This window comes from Ruditapes philippinarum, unplaced genomic scaffold (assembly GCF_026571515.1).
Source record: "Ruditapes philippinarum isolate M1 unplaced genomic scaffold, ASM2657151v2 ctg4892_1_1_1_1, whole genome shotgun sequence".
Taxonomy (NCBI): Eukaryota; Metazoa; Mollusca; class Bivalvia; order Venerida; family Veneridae; genus Ruditapes; species Ruditapes philippinarum.
In genome coordinates, this window is record NW_026859842.1 from 17,685 (window position 1) to 35,976 (window position 18,292).

Below are 18,292 nucleotides of genomic sequence, written 5' to 3' on the forward strand. Positions count from 1 at the left end.
TTAACAGATAAGTAATAATTTTAGTAAGACACATAGTTGATAAGAGTTGTCCAGCAAAGCTAGTGGTTGTACTCGGATACCGGCCCTTGCCTGTAACAATGCTCTCAGAAGTCTATCTTCATCTACCATGAAATCTGGAATGTCGCCATGTGGCTTAAAACACAACAAATTAATAGTTATATGTTGAATAGATAAATAGTTTATTATGATGTAGTAATTTTTTTTTATAAATATATAATATATTTTGAGGTTTTGTCACCCATCCTTGTCTGTAACATTGCACTAGAGGAACTCGTTGACCAATACAGATGGAGGGTCACCATATGACTAAACGAATTACTTGACAGACAATGTGGAAGTTGATCAAGACTGGTATCGATTCTTCGAGAGTTCCGGTGCTGATATACTCGCAAGAGGCAGCCGTGTTTGGGGTAGCTTTCTGCAGATTTGTAAGACAGTGTGGAGTGAGATGGACACGGTGTATTGTTAGGTAAAACTTGCCCTTTGATGTCACGGGTAGTTCTCGTTAAAGGTAATAAGTCATGTAGCTGTTCATAAAGACGGTTAGAAATTCCTGTAAAATCAAATATGTCGTGATGATAACTGCTTTTTCCATTTTGTATAATGGACTAGAAATTTGATTTAAATGAGGAAATTCCCCAAAAGCTTTTTTAATTCAACTTTTTTTGAGTTTGATTTTGGCAAACTTTTTGACATTTTGGGGGTTTTACTTAAATCCCTACTCTTTGTTTAGGGGACTTTTTGCATTTTTTAACGGCAATTTTTAATTTGAAAAATTTAAAGGCCTTAAATTTTTGCCATTGATTTAAGAAAAAATTAAAGAAAATTTTGGGAAAAATATTAAAATCCAAAAAGTTTTTTTTAATAGTAAAAAAAATTCCATTTTTTCCCTAGGGGGAACTGCTGTTCTCTAACCCATTGACTTTCTTTAAAAACCCTTAAAAATAAAATGCAAAATTGGTGCCAAAAACTTTGGGTATGGGGGTTTAATGTGGGAATAAAAAAGGTGTGAAATTGGGAAATTTGTTTTGGGGAAACCCTTGCATGAGGGAGCTTTAGTAAATTGTGTATTATGTAAATGGAATTGTAATTCTGGAGACAGGCCAGCATGCAGGGAGAAATAAAGTATTTTTTATTGAATATGTCAATAAGTAAAAATATATTTTAAAAGGTTATTGAATAATTAAGTAATAATATCAATAAGGTATATTTTACAGACGATAGGATGTGTCAAATAGATGTTGTCTAGTTAGCTAGCAGATAGAAGTTTAATGGTTCTACTCTGGTGCAACCCCTTGCCTGAAACATTGCACTTAGACGCACATCTTCATGTACCAGAAGTGCTGGAGTGTCGCCATATGACTTATTAACCAACAAATCAATTGTAATATGTTAAGTTTAAAAAATTTGTTTCGATAAAGTAAATATTTACATTTTGAGATAATTGTCACCGGCCCTTTCCCATAACATGCATTACACTTAGGGACACATCTGCAAATACAGCTGGAGAGTTTCCATATGGCATTAGAGCTGTGACTACTGGAGCATTGAAGGACTTGGCAGACACTGTGAAAGTTGATCAAGACTGGTATCGATTCTTCGAGAGTTCCGGTGCTGATATACTCGCAAGAAGCAGTCGTGTTTGGGGCAGCTTTCTACACCTCTGTGCCGGCAGATTTGTAAGATTGGAAGTTGTTTCAGTGTGGAGTGAGATAGACACGGTGTATTGTTAGGTAAAACTTGCCCTTTGATGTCACGGGTAGTTCTCATTAAAGGTAATGAGACATGTAGATGTTCATAAAAGATGGTTCGAAATTCCTGTAAAATCAAATAAATATGTCGTTATAATCACCGCTATTTCCATTTTGAATAATGTGCTAGAATTTTGTTTGGACGAGGAAATTCCCATAGCTTTATTAATTGTAGTTTGACTTGCAAGCTACTTTAAGACAGTTTAGTGGTTTTACTTAAATACCTACTCGTGTTAGAGACAATGCATATAACGGCAATTTTTCATTGACCAATTAAGCTTAAATATTGCCATATGACTTGAGAAGAAATAAAGATAATTTGTAACTAGTTAAATTCTTAAAAGGTTTGTTTATAATAAATATTCACATTTTGCTATTTGACTGTTGTTCTGCTAACCCTAGTGACCTTTCAGTAAACCCTTGAAAATGAATGCTAGATTGGTGTCGAACGTTGTGATGGTGGATAATGTCGGAATGCGGATGGTTGTGTAACATTGGTGAACAGTTTGTGTTGGGAAGTTGCATGATGGAGCATTGGTAATTGTGTATTATGTAAATGGAATTGTAATTCTGGAGACAGGCCAGCATGCAGGGGGAAATAAAGTATTTTTTATTGAATATTTCAATAAGTAAAAATATATTTGAAATGGTTATTGAATAATTAAGTAATAATATCAATAAGGTATATTTTACAGACGATAGGATGTGTCAAATAGATGTTGTCTAGTTAGCTAGCAGATGGAAGTTTAATGGTTCTACTCTGGTGCAACCCCTTGCCTGAAACATTGCACTAAGACGCACCTCTCCATGTACCAAAAGTGCTCGAGTGTCGCCATATGACTTATTAACCAACAAATAAATTGTAATATGTTAAGTTTAAAAATTTGTTTCGATAAAGTAAATATTTACATTTTGAGACAATTGTCACCGGCCCATGTCCATAACAAACCGCCTCCGTGGTCGAGGGGTTACAGTCGATGACTTCTAATCCAGGTACAACCTCTCTGGCGTGGGTTCGATCCCCGGGAGATGCTTTGGTAGTTTAACACGGAGAAAGGTATTCTTGTACTGGTGTAACTCTCCAGGATCGATGGTTAGGAAACTACCCGTCTATATGACTGAAATACTGTTGGGAAAAGGCGTAAAATGAAACAAAGAAACAAAGAAACAAAATGTCCATAACATGCATTATACTTAGGGACACATCTGCAAATACAGCTGGAGAGTTTCCATATGGCATTAGAGCTGTGACTACTGGAGCAATGAAGGACTTGGCAGACACTGTGAAAGTTGATCAAGACTGGTATCGATTCTTCGAGAGTTCCGGTGCTGATATACTCGCAAGAAGCAGTCGTGTTTGGGGCAGCTTTCTACACCTCTGTGCCGGCAGATTTGTAAGATTGGAAGTTGTTTCAGTGTGGAGTGAGATAGACACGGTGTATTGTTAGGTAAAACTTGCCCTTTGATGTCACGGGTAGTTCTCATTAAAGGTAATGAGACATGTAGATGTTCATAAAAGATGGTTCGAAATTCCTGTAAAATCAAATAAATATGTCGTTATAATCACGGCTATTTCCATTTTGTATAATGTGCTAGAATTTTACTTGGACGAGGAAATTGCCATAGCTTTACTAATTGTAGTTTGACTTGCAAGCTACTTTAAGACAGTTTGGTGGTTACACATAAATACCTACTCTTGTTAGAGACAATGCATATAACGGCAATTTTTCATTGACCAATTAAGCTTAAATATTGCCATATGACTTAAGAAGAAATATTGATAATTTGTAACTAGTTAATTCTAAAAAGGTTTGTTTCTAGTAAATATTCACATTTTGCTATTTGACTGTTGTTCTGCTAAACCTAGTGACCTTTCAGGAAACCCTTGAAAATGAATGCAAGATTGGTGACCAACGTTGTGATGGTGGATAATGTCGGAATGCGGATGGTTGTGTAACATTGGTGAACAGTTTGTGTTGGGAAGTTGCAGGATGGAGCATTGGTAAATTGTGTATTATGTAAATGGAAATGTAATTAGTTAAATTCTAAAAAGGTTTGTTTATAGTAAATATTCACATTTTGTAAATATATTATTATTATATTATGTAAATGGAATTGTTATTCTAGAGACAGGCCAGCATGCAGGGAGAAATAAAGTATTTTTTATTGAATAATTCAATAAGTAAAAATATATTTGAAAAGGTTATTGAATAATTAATAATAATACCAATAAGGTATATTTTACAGACGATAGGATTTGTCAAATAGATGTTGTCTAGTTAGCTAGCAGATGGAAGTTTAATGGTTCTACTCTGATGCAAATAGGATTTGTCAAATAGATGTTGTCTAGTTTAATGGTTCTACTCTGATGCAACCCCTTGCCTGAAACATTGCACTTAGACGCACATCTTCATGTACCAAAAGTGCTGGAGTGTCGCCATATGACTTATAAACCAACAAATAAATTGTAATATGTTAAGTTTAAAAAATTTGTTTCGATAAAGTAAATATTTACATTTTGAGTAATAATTGTCTCCGGCCCCTTGTCCATAACACATGCATTACAATTAGGGAACTACATTCTGCAAATACAGGCTGGAGAAAGTTTTCCATAATTTGGCAATTAAGCTGTGACACTGGAGCAATGAAAGACTTGGCAGACACTGTTTGAAAGTTGATCAAAGACTGGGTACGGATTCTTCGAGACGTACCGGTGCTGATTATACTCGCAAAAGCAGTCGGTGTTTGGGGGCAGCTTTCTACACTCTGGCCGGCAGATTTGTAAGATTGGAAGTTGTTTCAGTGTGGAGAGAAGATACGACACGGTGTATTGTTAGGTAAAAACTTGCCCCTTTGATGTCACGGGTAGTTCCTCAATTAAAGGTAATGAAAAGACATGTTAGATGTTCATGAAAAAAGGGTTAGAAATTCCTGTAAAATCGAATAAATATGTCTTATAAATCACGACTATTTCCATATTTGTATAAATGTGCTAGAATTTTACTTGGACGAGGAAATTCCCATAGCTTTAGTAATTGTAGTTTGGCTTGCAAGCTACTTTAAGACAGTTTTGTGGTTATACTTAAATACATACTCTTGTTAGAGACAATGCATATAACGGCAATTTTTCATTGATTAATTAAGCTTAAATATTGCCATATGACTTAAGAAGAAATAAAGATAATTTGTAACTAATTAAATTCTAAAAAGGTTTGTTTATAGTAAATATTCATATTTTGCTATTTGACTGTTGTTCTGTTAACCCTAGTGACCTTTCAGTAAACCCTTGAAAATGAATGCAAGATTGGTGACCAACGTTGTGATGGTGGATAATGTCGGAATACGGATGGTTGTGTAACATTGGTGAAAAGTTTGTGTTGGGAAGTTGCATGATGGAGCATTGGTAAATTGTGTATTATGTAAATGGAATTGTAATTCTGGAGACAGGCCAGCATGCAGGGAGAAATAAAGTATTTTTTATTGAATATGTCAATAAGTAAAAAGATATTTGAAAAGGTTATTGAATAATTAATAATAATACCAATAATGTATATTTTACAGACGATAGGATTTGTCAAATAGATGTTGTCTAGTTAGCTAGCAGATGGAAGTGTAATGGTTCTACTCTGGTGCAACCCGTTGCCTGAAACATTGCACTAAGACGCACATCTTCATGTACCAAAAGTGCTGGAGTGTCGCCATATGACTTATTAACTTACAAATAAATTGTAATATGTTAAGTTTAAAAAATTGTTTCGATAAAGAAAATATTTACATTTTGAGATAATTGTCACCGGCCCTTGTCCATAACATGCATTACAATTAGGGACACATCTGCAAATACAGCTGGAGAGTTTCCATATGGCATTAGAGCTGTGACTACTGGAGCAATGAAAGACTTGGCAGACACTGTGATAGTTGATCAAGACTGGTATCGATTCTTCGAGAGTTCCGGTGCTGATATACTCACAAGAAGCAGTCGTGTTTGGGGCAGCTTTCTACACCTCTGTGCCGGCAGATTTGTAAGATTGGAAGTTGTTTCAGTGTGGAGAGAGATAGACACGGTTTATTATTAAGTAAAACTTGCGCTTTGATGTCACGGGTAGTTCTCATTAAAGGTAATGAGACATGTAGATGTTCATAAAAGATGGTTAGAAATTCCTGTAAAATCAAATAAATATGTCGTTATAATCACCGCTATTTCCATTTTGTATAATGTGCTAGAATTTTACTTGGACGAGGAAATTCCCATAGCTTTATTAATTGTAGTTTGACTTGCAAGCTACTTTAAGACAGTTTGGTGGTTAAACTTAAATACCTACTCTTGTTAGAGACAATGCATATAACGGCAATTTTTCATTGACCAATTAAGCTTAAATATTGCCATATGACTTAAGAAGAAATAAAGATAATTTGTAACTAGTTAAATTCTAAAAAGGTTTGTTTATTGTAAATATTCACATTTTGCTATTTGACTGTTGTTCTGCTAACCCTAGTGACCTTTCAGTAAACCCTTGTAAATGAATGCTACATTGGTGACCAACGTTGTGATGGTGGATAATGTCGGAATGCGGATGGTTGTGTAACATCGGTGAAAAGTTTGTGTTGAGAAGTTGCATGATGGAGCATTCATTTGGTAAATTGTGTATTATGTAAATGGAATTGTAATTAGTTAAATTCTAAAACGGTTTGTTTATAGTAAATATTCACATTTTGTAAATATATTATTATTATATTATGTAAATGGAATTGTTATTCTGGAGAAATAAGGTTTTTTTTTATTTTATTGAATATTTCGATAAGTAAAATTATATTTGAAAGGGTTATTCAATAAATAAGTAATAATTTCAATAAGGTATATTTTACAGACGATAGGATTTGTCAAATAGATGTTGTCTAGTTAGCTAGCAGATGGAAGTTTAATGGTTCTACTCTGGTCTGAAACATTTCACTTAGACGCACATCGTCATGTATCAAAAGAGCTGGAGTGTCGCCATATGACTTATAAACCAACAAATTAATTGTAATATGTTAAGTTTAAAAAATTTGTTTAGATAAAGTAAATATTTCCATTTTGAGATAATTGTCACCGTCCCTTTTTTTATTATTGCACTTAGAGACACATCTGCAAATACAGCTGGAGAGTTGCCATGTGGCATAACAGCTGTTCCTACTGAAGCAATAAAGGACTTGGCAGACAGTTTGAAAGATGATGAAGACTGGTATCGATTTTTCGAGAGTCCTGGTCTGTTGGACTATTTTCCGTTCCGATGTCCTGGCCATGCAGTTCACTCTGCATTTTTACTGCAAATGTCAACATATTGTATTTTTCTTGTCGTTATAATCTGTTGTCTAATATTTGTTAAACTTTGTATTTCCAATGCTATTAACATGTATATTTAAATTATAATTTCTCCCACATATACTGTATGAACCTTTTATTTCTAATTTGTTGTTATCCAATAGTCAAATATGTGTCATAATAATTACATTTGCGATGTCTTGGCCAAGCGGGTCGTCGGTTATTTTCCGCCAAAATGTAAACATATTTTACTTGGGTTGTTGTCTAATATTTGTTTAGAAAAAAGTATTTCCACTGTTAATCACATGAATATGATAATAACAATTACTTCCATCCAAAGATTACTGTATGGTCCTTTTAATTCTATTACAAGTCTGGTTTCATATTGTCCAACCTGTGTCATAATATCTTCCGTAGCGACGCGTTGTCGTCGGTTATTTTTCACTAAAATGTAAACGTATGGTTCTTGTATCGTAAATTTTCCGTTGCGATGTCCTCGCTACGTGTTGTCGGTTATTTTTCGCTAAAACGTAAACTTCTTATTAAAATTATTACCATCAAAAAAAGTTATTTGTGTCCCCTATTTTTATTTTGCTGTTTTCCACTTGTCAAATATATGTCATAATAATTTCATTTGCGATGTCCTGGCCACGCGAGTTGTCGGTTATTTTCGCTAAACTGTAAACATATCTTTTTTAATTAAAATCTGCTGTGTAATATCGTTTAAAAATATTTCCAGTGTAACTAACATGTATATTGAATTACAATTACTTCCATCCAAAAAATACTGTATGGTTTCTTTAATTCTATTACAATTCTGGTTTCAAATTGTCCAACCTGTGTCATAATATTTTCCGTTGCGATGTCCTGGCTACGCGTTGTCGTCGGTTATTTTTCACTAAAATGTAAACATATGGTACCTGTATTGTAAATTTTCCGTTGCGATGTCCTGGCTACGTGTTGTCGGTTATTTTTTGCTAAAATGTAAACTTCTACTAATCAAAATTACTACCAACAAAAAAAGTTCTTTGTGTCCCCTATTTTTATTTTGCTGTTTTCCACTTGTCAAATATATGTCATAATAATTTCAGTTGCGATGTCCTGGCCACGCGGGTTGTCGGTTGTTTTCGCTAAACTGTAAACATATTGTGTTGTAATTAAAATCTGTTGTGTAATATCGTTAAAAAATATTTTCAGTGTTACTAACATGTATATTGAATTACAATTACTTCCATTTAAAAAGAAAATACTGTATGGTTCCTTTAATTCTATTGCAATTCTGGTTTCAAATTGTCCAACATGTGTCATAATATTTTCTGTTGCGATGTCCTGGCTACAAGTTGTCATCGATTATTTTTCGCTAAATTGTAAACATGTGTTTAAATTAAAATCTGTCAAATATATGTCATAATAATTTCAGTTGCCATGTCCTGGCCACATGGGCTGTCGGTTATTTTTCGCTAAACTGTAAACATGTTGCAATTAAAATCTGTTAAATATATATACAGTCAACTATCGTTATCTCGACATCGCTTTTCTCGATATTTCGTTATCTCGATGAAATTTTGAAAGTCCCGATTTTCTTCCTTCTTTATCTATATTGGAAATATTTGTTTATCTCGATATTTTTATTTCGATATTTTCAGTATCTCGATGTAAAATTTCAGCCCCAACAGTTATTTTCACACTATTATCCTTTGTTTATCTCGACTTATAGTTTTCTTTCATCTGTTTCCTTCAGACGTGTGAAAAACACAATCTAGACGATAATTGCTCAATTAATAGCGCGTGTCATAATGACAATTATGTTTGTAACAAGTTTAGCTGTTTTTATAAAAGTTAATCTATTTAGCGTGTTGATTGACTTATGTCCAAAATGACTGAATTTTACATTCTTTTTAAATATTCGAACACTGTATCAATTCATTATGACTTTAAATGTAAATGAAATAGTGAAAGTATAGAAACGCTATCGTTGAAATATTGTTTCACAACATCACCACCAAATCAATCAGCGGTCGAACAATCTCGAGAAAGACCCGATAAATAATCCGGGAGGATATCCGAATCAACCATATCCGATATCCGATTCACTATATTGGTGTATTACTGAGTAAACCTCACTATGTGTTTTTATCACAGACACCCGTATTTCGCTGGTAAACATCCGCTAATGTTACTTTGTCAAAATATTGACTAGGCCTATGAAACAAGACATACGGATATTTATAGTTTATTTGACATAAAGTATGCGCATGTCTTCTGTAAAAATCTGTTTCGCTTTGTTCTAACCCTAATATGTTTATCTCGACATTTCGTTATCTCGATATTTTTTGGACGGTCCCAGTGACTTCGAGATAACGAGAGTTGACTGTATATCATAATAATTTCAGTTGCAATGTCCTGGCCACACGGTCCGTCGGGTTATTTTTCGTTTTTTGCTAAAATGTACTTTCGTTGTAATTAAAAGCTGTTGTCTAATATATTTCAAATTTATCCCATCCAAATGAAATATTATTAGTGCCCTGTATTTCTTTTAATATTGTGGTCTTCAAAAATGTGTCAAAATATTTCCCAATCAGATGTTCTGACCATGCAGGTTGTCATGCTATTTTTGCTTTAAATGTAAAAATGTATGAGTATTGTCTAATTTTGTTAAATTGTAATACAAATGTTATAATCTCATGACCTCTATGTTTGTCTTAATAAAATTATTATGCCTCCACAATGTGGGAGCATATAGCGGTGCACTTGTCCGTCCGTCAGTCCGTCAGTCCGTCCGTACGTCCCGAAATCTTGTGAACGCAACTCCTCTTAAACGGGATGGCAGATTTTGCTTAAACTTACAGGGATGAACAACCTTAATGTGTAGATGGCAGTAAAGGAAGGAATTTTTGCTGCGACCAAATTTAAAAGAATTATGGCCCTTTGTTGATTTTTTCACTAGATACTATGTAGAAATTTTGTGAACGCAACTCCTCTTAAACCGGATGGCAGATTTTGCTTAAACTTACAGGGATGAACAACCTTAATGTGTAGATGGTAGTAAAGGAAGGAATTTTTGCTGCGACCAAATTTAACAGAATTATGGCCCTTTGTTGATTTTTTCACTATATACTATGTAGAAATTTTGTGAACGCAACTCCTCTTAAACCGGATGGCAGATTTTGCTTAAACTTACAGGGATAAACAACCTAAAGGTGTAGATGGTAGTAAAGAAAGGAATTTTTGCTGCAACCAAATTTTACAGAATTATGGCCCTTTGTTGATTTTTTCACTATATACTATGTAGAAATTTTGTGAACGCAACTCCTCTTAAACCGGATGGCAGATTTTGCTTAAACTTCCAGGGATGAACAACCTTAATGTGTAGATGGTAGTAAAGGAAGGAATTTTTGCTGCGACCAAATTTAACAGAATTATGGCCCTTTGTTGATATTTAGATTTCAACTTGTGGCACATGTAGTCCAAAAAATATTTGACCTAGAGTCATAAGATTGACAGAACAGTGGTGTGTGGGGGCATCCGTGTCCTATGGACACATTTCTAGTTTTCTTATGTTTTTAGTTTGCCAATTGTCTCCTATAAATATTTCCTTTAGATGATATGTTGTAAGATTTAAAGACAGTTTAAAGAGTTTAAAGAATATTTTGATATAGACATTATGTAAATGTTGGTCTTTATAACCATATACTCTTTCGACTGATTAGCCTGCAATGTTATGAAATGTATTGAGATATGAGAATGCAGATGGTTGGATTCATCGCCATAAGGTTGCTTGCTAGTAGTGGCATATGTCAAAAGAAGATGGTTTTGGTTCAAAGAACAGATTTCATTACTGATGGAGGTAAAAGTTTGAACGAAATTTTACTTGCAATAAACGATAATGCTATTAAAATATAATGAGACTGGAGTATAGTTTTCTATAATTCCCAATCAAGTCTTTTTCAGTTCTAAATCATAATTCAAAAAAGTATTTTGTCATAAATTGTTTAATGTCTAAGAGTTGGAGATAATTAGTTTTTGGACTTTGCTTTTTTATTTTTCAGCTTCTATGATATTCAAGGACTTGGCAGACACCGTGGAAGTTGATCAAGACTGGTTACGATTCTTTCGAGAGGACCGGTACATGTTTTCTCGCAAGATGGTTTCGTGTTCTGGGCAGCTTTCTACACCTTTGTACCGGCAGATTTGTAAAATAGAGAAAAACAGAATCCCTAAAGAAATTCCAACAAAACAAAATTGTAAATGTTGCAGGCTCGGTTTTAATGAGCCTGTTCATGGACGGTAATGGAAAGTGCAAATTACCTTGCACGCCCCCTAGCACCGGCTCAAGCAGAATTCAACATTTAACACAAAAATGGTGAATTTTGAAGACTGGATATTGTTTCATTGTTGAGAGAGATGGATATGGTGTATTGTTAGAAAATATTTCAACTTTATTCTTCCAGGTATTACATGCAGTTCAAATCAAGGAAATGATTCATGAAAATATTTAAAGTGAATTGGTCGGAAATAATAGGACTATGGTAAACAATTTTTTAATTACTTCAAGATTACCTATATTAACCTTTGTCAAAACTTGTAAAATCTAATATTTTTTCAGAAATAAAGATTTATTCTCTTTTATGTTCAATGCCTATATATTTATTAAACCTTTTTTTTCAAATAAGGAGCTGGAGATGTGACTTGGTTACAGAAACAAATTAGTAACTTTATGTTGACAGCAGGAAAAAACAACAGCCTGCATACTCGTATGTTTGACTTTTTGTGTTGAATTCTCATAAAATATAAAAAAATAAAACCCCAAACAAATCTGACAATTGTAATTTGATTAAAAAGAATTTTTGACAGAAATTATCGGTAATATGAATTAATATAAGGTTTAGAATAGATTGAAAAAAAAAATCAAATTAATTAATTCATTTATGGGATAATCAAGCTCAGAGGGCTAAATCATTTTGTTTCTTGTAAGAAATGGTTATTAAAGCTGTGCACATAACAATCTGGTATGCTATATTAACACTTTGTAAGACCATTTTAGCTAAAAAAGGTAACTATTTGTAGATTTGAGCATGGGCAAGGAATGGGATATGATGTGTCAGTAAAGATTACCTGAGATTGAATAGGTAAGTTTATATAATATTATAATATTTTATTCTTCAGCAATATCAATTCTGTGGTAAAGTTTATTGCGTCTTAAATACTTGATAAAAGATCATTTCATGTACACTATGCATGAATACAGATAAATAAAGCAAAATAAATATGTATTTTCAACTCGTTTTTATTAAAAAGATCTTTTATGAAGAATGAAAAAAAAGTAAATTATTCTTTGTCTAACAGTTGACATATCAATTTTTTCTTTAATATATCCATTTTTTTCTAAGCATAATCAAAGTACTTTAAAGTATTATTGGTTAACCGTTTGGAAGTTAACATGAAACTAACACTGTTGTGACGATTATTGTATTATACCCCCATCAGACACTTCGAAACTGGCATTTAAGAAATTTAAAGGCCCATTAAGCATCCTTTCTATTTTTTTAAAAGTTTTTATTTTTTTAGTTTCAAAAAGTTACTCATTGGCCAAATACCTGAACTACCTTTTGTAACTTATGGGATGACACCTTTAATACTAAATTTGTTTGGTGATAAGCATCCCCATTATAACAGCATAATAAAAAAAAACATATTTACCCTTCCTACCTTCAAATATCTTACAGAAATAACCTGCAAGAATTTATAAAGTGAATGTTTATAAGACAAATGTGATAAAAGCAAAAGTTTAATTTAAAAGGCTAAGATACAATGAGAAAGCTCGGAATGACTAAAAACGGGCATAATCAACAAAAGTATATTTTTATTGTGTCGCCTTGAAAAGGTGACATATAGGGGTTACTTTGGCGGCGGCGTCGTTGTCGGCGTCGGCGTCCCCTAAAGCTTGTCCGGAGCATAACTCAGTCACTATAAGTCTGATTGACTTCAAACTTGGTATGCATGCTTCTTTCAATAACCCGAAGTGCAGTGCACAAGGAATGGTACTCTGCAGTTATTTTTTGAGTTATTGCCCTTTGTTAATTTTCATACTTTAATTTTGTCCGGGCCATTTCTCTTCAACTAAATAAGCTATGGACTTGAAACTTCATAGGATGATAGATCTCATTTAGAAGAAGTGCAGTGCACAAGAACGGGTACTCTGCACTTCCTAATTTTTGAGTTATTGCCCTTTGTTAATTTTCATACTTTATTTTTGTCCGGGCCATTTCTCCTAATGTATAAAAGCCATGGACTTGAAACTTCATAGGATGATAGGTCTCATTAAGAAGAAGTGCAGTGAACAAGAACAGGTACTTTGCATTTCTTATTTTTTGAGTTATTGCCCTTTGTTTATTTTCATACTTTAATTTTGTCCGGGCCATTTCTCCTTAAGTATAAAAGCTATGGACTTGAAACTTTATAGGATGATAGATCTCATTTAGAAGAAGTGCAGTGCACAAGAATCTGTACTCTGCTTTTCTTAATTTTTGAGTTATGGCCCTTTGTTAATTTTCATACTTAATTTTTGTCCAGGCCACTTTTCCGAAAGTATAAAAGTTATGGACTTGAAACTTCATAGGATGATAGATCTCATTAAGAAAAAGTGCAGTGCATAAGAACTGATACTCTGCATTTCTTATTTTTTGAGTTATTGCCCTTTGTTGATTTTCTTACTTTATTTTTGCCCTGGTCATTTCATGCCATTTCTCTTCTAAAAAAGCTATGGACTTGAAACTTCATAGGATGATAGATCTCATTAAGAAGAAGTGCAGTGCACAAGAACGGGTACTCTGCACTTCCTAATTTTTGAGTTATTGCCCTTTGTTAATTTTCATACTTTATTTTTGTCTGGGCCATTTCTCCTAATGTATAAAAGCCATGGACTTGAAACTTCATAGGATGATAGGGTCTCATTAAGAAGTGCAGTGCACAAGAACAGGTACTTTGCATTTCTTATTTTTTGAGTTATTGCCCTTTGTTTATTTTCATACTTTAATTTTGTCCGGGCCATTTCTCCTTAAGTATAAAAGCTATGGACTTGAAACTTTATAGGATGATAGATCTCATTTAGAAGAAGTGCAGTGCACAAGAATCTGTACTCTGCTTTTCTTAATTTTTGAGTTATGGCCCTTTGTTAATTTTCATACTTGATTTTTGTCCAGGCCACTTTTCCGAAAGTATAAAAGTTATGGACTTGAAACTTCATAGGATGATAGATCTCATTAAGAAAAAGTGCAGTGCATAAGAACTGATACTCTGCATTTCTTATTTTTTGAGTTATTGCCCTTTGTTGATTTTCTTACTTTATTTTTGTCCTGGTCATTTCTCCTCAAGTATGAAAGCTATGGACTTGAAACATCATAGAATGATAGATCTTATTGATAAGAAGTGCAGTGCACAGAAACTGCTGCTCTGCACTTCTTATTTTTTTAGTTATTGCCCTTTGTTATTTTTCATATTTCATTTTTGTCCTGGCCATTTCTCCTAAACTACATTGTTCACAAGGCGACACATCCGGCTCGCGGAGTTCTAGTTACTGAAAAGATTGTAGGTTTCTCTAAAACACATGAACATTGTTCAGATATATTATACAAGTTGTTTTTTAAGATTTATCTTTACTGTAGTTGGCAATCAAAACATCGGTGAAAATCCATGTCATTTGAGATGCAATTGGTTTTATCTATAAGCTAATTATGAAATTTTATTATCCCAACAGAGCACAACAGGGATTCACAGGCGATACTGCTTGCTAATTAGAGCATTATAGAATATCCACACATACAATAGCAAGAATCAAACTATGCAGGTAAATTTATAGGATCAATTTATTATATAGATAACTATCATTTTCATTGTTAATTAATAATTTACATAATCCAAATTGCAAAAAAGGGTGAATAATTTTTTTGATCATACTTTTTGAAGACATTTGTCTTTTTCTTTTTAAGTAACTGTTTACTTTTTAAAGAGTTTAATGTAGAAAAAATAAGAAATATATTAAATATCTTTTGCAAAAAACTTTTATTTAAGGCAAGTGGTGGTCGACGTGTCTGCCTCTCAAGCCAAGAATCATGGATTCGAGCCCGATTCGGGTCACGATCATGATTCCTCATATGACACCAGTACTGGTTAGTTCCATGAAGCGGACTAGAAAGTGATTACTATAAGTTGCAAGAATGTGTTTCGCAATCACGCTAAAATAATTATGTTTAAATTAAAAACTATTTAATGAAATAAATATTTTTCTCAGTAAATACTTGTATTTTACTATGAATGGTATGAATCTTGTTTTTTATTTTTACAGGATTGATTCTTCATAGCGGACGAGAAATATAATCGATGTAAGACATTTTATTCCGGAATAACACGTGCATGGACACTAAAGTGACATTTACTATAGGAACTGTCTGTCCACTGGATGGGGGAGAGGTGTAGTGATTGTGTGTGGACTAAAACCATCCAGTATATTAAAGTGAGACAGGGTGTTTATGATTGGAATAACTATAAAACTACACTTCTTCCAATGCTGCCTAGTTCTAGTAACTAGCATGTCCCAAGCCATGATAAAAGCAGAGGGGGAGAAATGAAGTTCATAGTTTATGTAATTGATCAAATGTAAATGCAAAATATTGACTTAAGTTGTCTTCAAACATACCATATTTCTAAGGAATTATGTATATGATATACTTATATTTCAAGAGTTCTTTCTTTTTTAGTTTAAATTTTAATCTAGCTTTATACTTTTTGGGATTGTTAACTTAATTTTTGTTCATATATGACAATGCTTTTCAATGTTCTCATAGACGAAGAATTATATTTCACAGTGAAAACTGTCCTTGGAGAAACAATTTTTACTACTTGTAGAATAGAATTCTAGACTTTAAAGTTAGTTTATTACTGAACATGGCTTTATACAAAGAATACTATTTCAATCACCTGATCACATAAAAGTAAACAAAATGAAACTCTCACTGCATAATCAAAATTCATGCTTTTCCAGAAGAAATATTTATTATTCTACCAGGATTCCATTTTATTTATAAGTTTGAAAAAGACCAAGACTTCAATAGCATTAATCAATATACAATTTTATGTTTAGAATGCATTAAGATATGACAAGAAATATGTCCTATGACATCTAAATGAAATTTTCAATAACTGATTTTTATTGGCGACGCCGGTGAGCGGCGTCGTCTATTATGGAATGCTTTTTATTTTTGCCTATGGAAGGAGCTGTAATTATTAGCAGTTAATTTCATGTTGTGTTAATTAGTTTTATTTTGATTCGTAAAAATCAAGTAAACAAATGTGTTGTTATATTTGTATTTAATAACTTTATGTAAAAAGCATGTGCATTGTGATATTATTTTCACGAAATTGCAGGTTAAGTTTAACAGCGTGTCCCTTAGTTTTAATGACAATACTAAAACCCGGATTTCGAATATCGTTGTGGTCTAGATTGAGGCCGTATCAGTTCATTCATTCATTTATACATTTTCAAAATTTTCCTACAAGAAGAAAGTTCACCTGCAATTGAGTATAAGGATAGGTAATGGAACTGTTGTAAACGATTATCCTATTGATTTTATCCTTATTACATTTATCTGTTGCGCAGAATGGTTGTTTTTACAAAGTGTACCAGTATCCGGATGTTGAAAGCTATCCGATTTTCTGCAATTACTGCTGACACATGGCCATCTATTTTTTTTATGAATACTTTACCATTAATTTTCATGGCTTGATAAAACTGAACCTGCAGCATTTCATAATTTTGCTGTTTATGGTGTTCTTTTGGGTTTCAGGTTTTCTTTATTGTAAGGGGAAGTAACTCATGTTTACTAAATTATTTGTTCTTTTCTGTCTATCTTAGGTATTACTTATAATACTATTTTTGTTGTATATAATTCACCAGTTGTAAGGTCATCAAAAGCATGTTAATGTTAGGATTTCATATTTTTTTAATATAAACTGGGAATTATTAATGTTATGTGCATGCATGTATATCTTAGACAGTAGTATATTGATATGTTGAGACTTATAATTTTTCCACAGACGCTTGGGGTTTGGAGCTCAAAACGCCTTTAAAATCCAAATAAAATGCATATTTGTCAATCCCAGGACATGCACTGATCATATATATCAAAAAATCTTAATATATGCCGTTTTGAAAAAAAATCATATTTCAACAACTATAATAATACACAAGATAAAAATGTTCGCCGGAAAAAATCCGCACCCCTACCGTCATAATCACCATGTATTTTAATCCATTTCCAATATTTTCACATAATCCTTTGGTCCATCAACACAGAAGATATAATTCTTCACGATGATGGTCAATTTTAGACTTCAACGGTAATATAAACAACGCAACAGCCGAAATAAACATCAATATTCTCGCCGTTTTTTTTCAACGACAAAAACTTTCGATAAATTCAATGGACCAGACGGCTATGAACGAAGCTATCCGATTATGTGGCCCCAGCTTTGCCGTGTGCAAAATGCGCAGCGCTTTTAAGTTTGGGAACCACATAATCGGATAGCTTCGTTCATAGCCGTCTGGTCCATTGAATTTATCGAAAGATTTTGTCGTTGGAAAAAAACGGCGATAATATTGATGTTTATTTCGGCTGTTGCGTTGTTTATATTACCGTTGAAGTTTAAAATTGACCATCATCGTGAAGAATTATATCTTCTGTGTCGATGGACCAAAGGATTATGTGAAAATATTGGAAATGGAATAAAATACATGGTGATTATGACGGTAGGGGTGCGGATTTTTTCCGGCGAACATTTTTATCTTGTGTATTATTATAGTTGTTGAAATATGATTTTTTTTCAAAACGGCATATATTAAGATTTTTTGATATATATGATCAGTGCATGTCCTGGGATTGACAAATATGCATTTTATTTGGATTTTAAAGGCGTTTTGAGCTCCAAACCCCAAGCGTCTGTGAATTTTTCTGCATTTAAAGAGATACAGTTATGTCATTATTATTAAAGGGATGAGACTTTCATTTAAAGTTATAAATGATAAAACATGTATTGATTGAAAATGTCCTTAAACTTGGATCAAGCAATATAATTAATAAAGTCTCAAAAAATCATATTCTGAATAGTTATTCTATTTTTTTTCTAACATGTGCATAGTTTGAAAAGGACAGCTTCTGTCTTA

The 18,292-nt window shown here is 33.0% G+C and overlaps 1 protein-coding gene and 1 long non-coding RNA gene across 2 annotated transcripts; both read left to right on the plus strand.

The window, feature by feature from the left end:
• The first annotated feature begins 1,085 nt into the window (after nucleotides 1–1,085).
• On the plus strand, nucleotides 1,086–3,419 carry LOC132758091 (uncharacterized). Its single transcript, XM_060749604.1, has 2 exons — nucleotides 1,086–2,309; nucleotides 2,971–3,419. The coding sequence occupies exons 1-2, from the start codon at nucleotides 2,239–2,241 to the stop codon at nucleotides 3,218–3,220; spliced, it is 321 nt and encodes a 106-aa protein (XP_060605587.1). The 5' UTR covers nucleotides 1,086–2,238; the 3' UTR covers nucleotides 3,221–3,419.
• An 8,312-nt stretch (nucleotides 3,420–11,731) lies between these two features.
• Nucleotides 11,732–15,504, plus strand: LOC132758092 (uncharacterized). Its single transcript, XR_009629533.1, has 4 exons — nucleotides 11,732–11,828; nucleotides 12,142–12,203; nucleotides 14,831–14,920; nucleotides 15,419–15,504. It is a non-coding gene; the product is annotated as an uncharacterized LOC132758092 (long non-coding RNA).
• The last annotated feature ends 2,788 nt before the right edge of the window (nucleotides 15,505–18,292 follow it).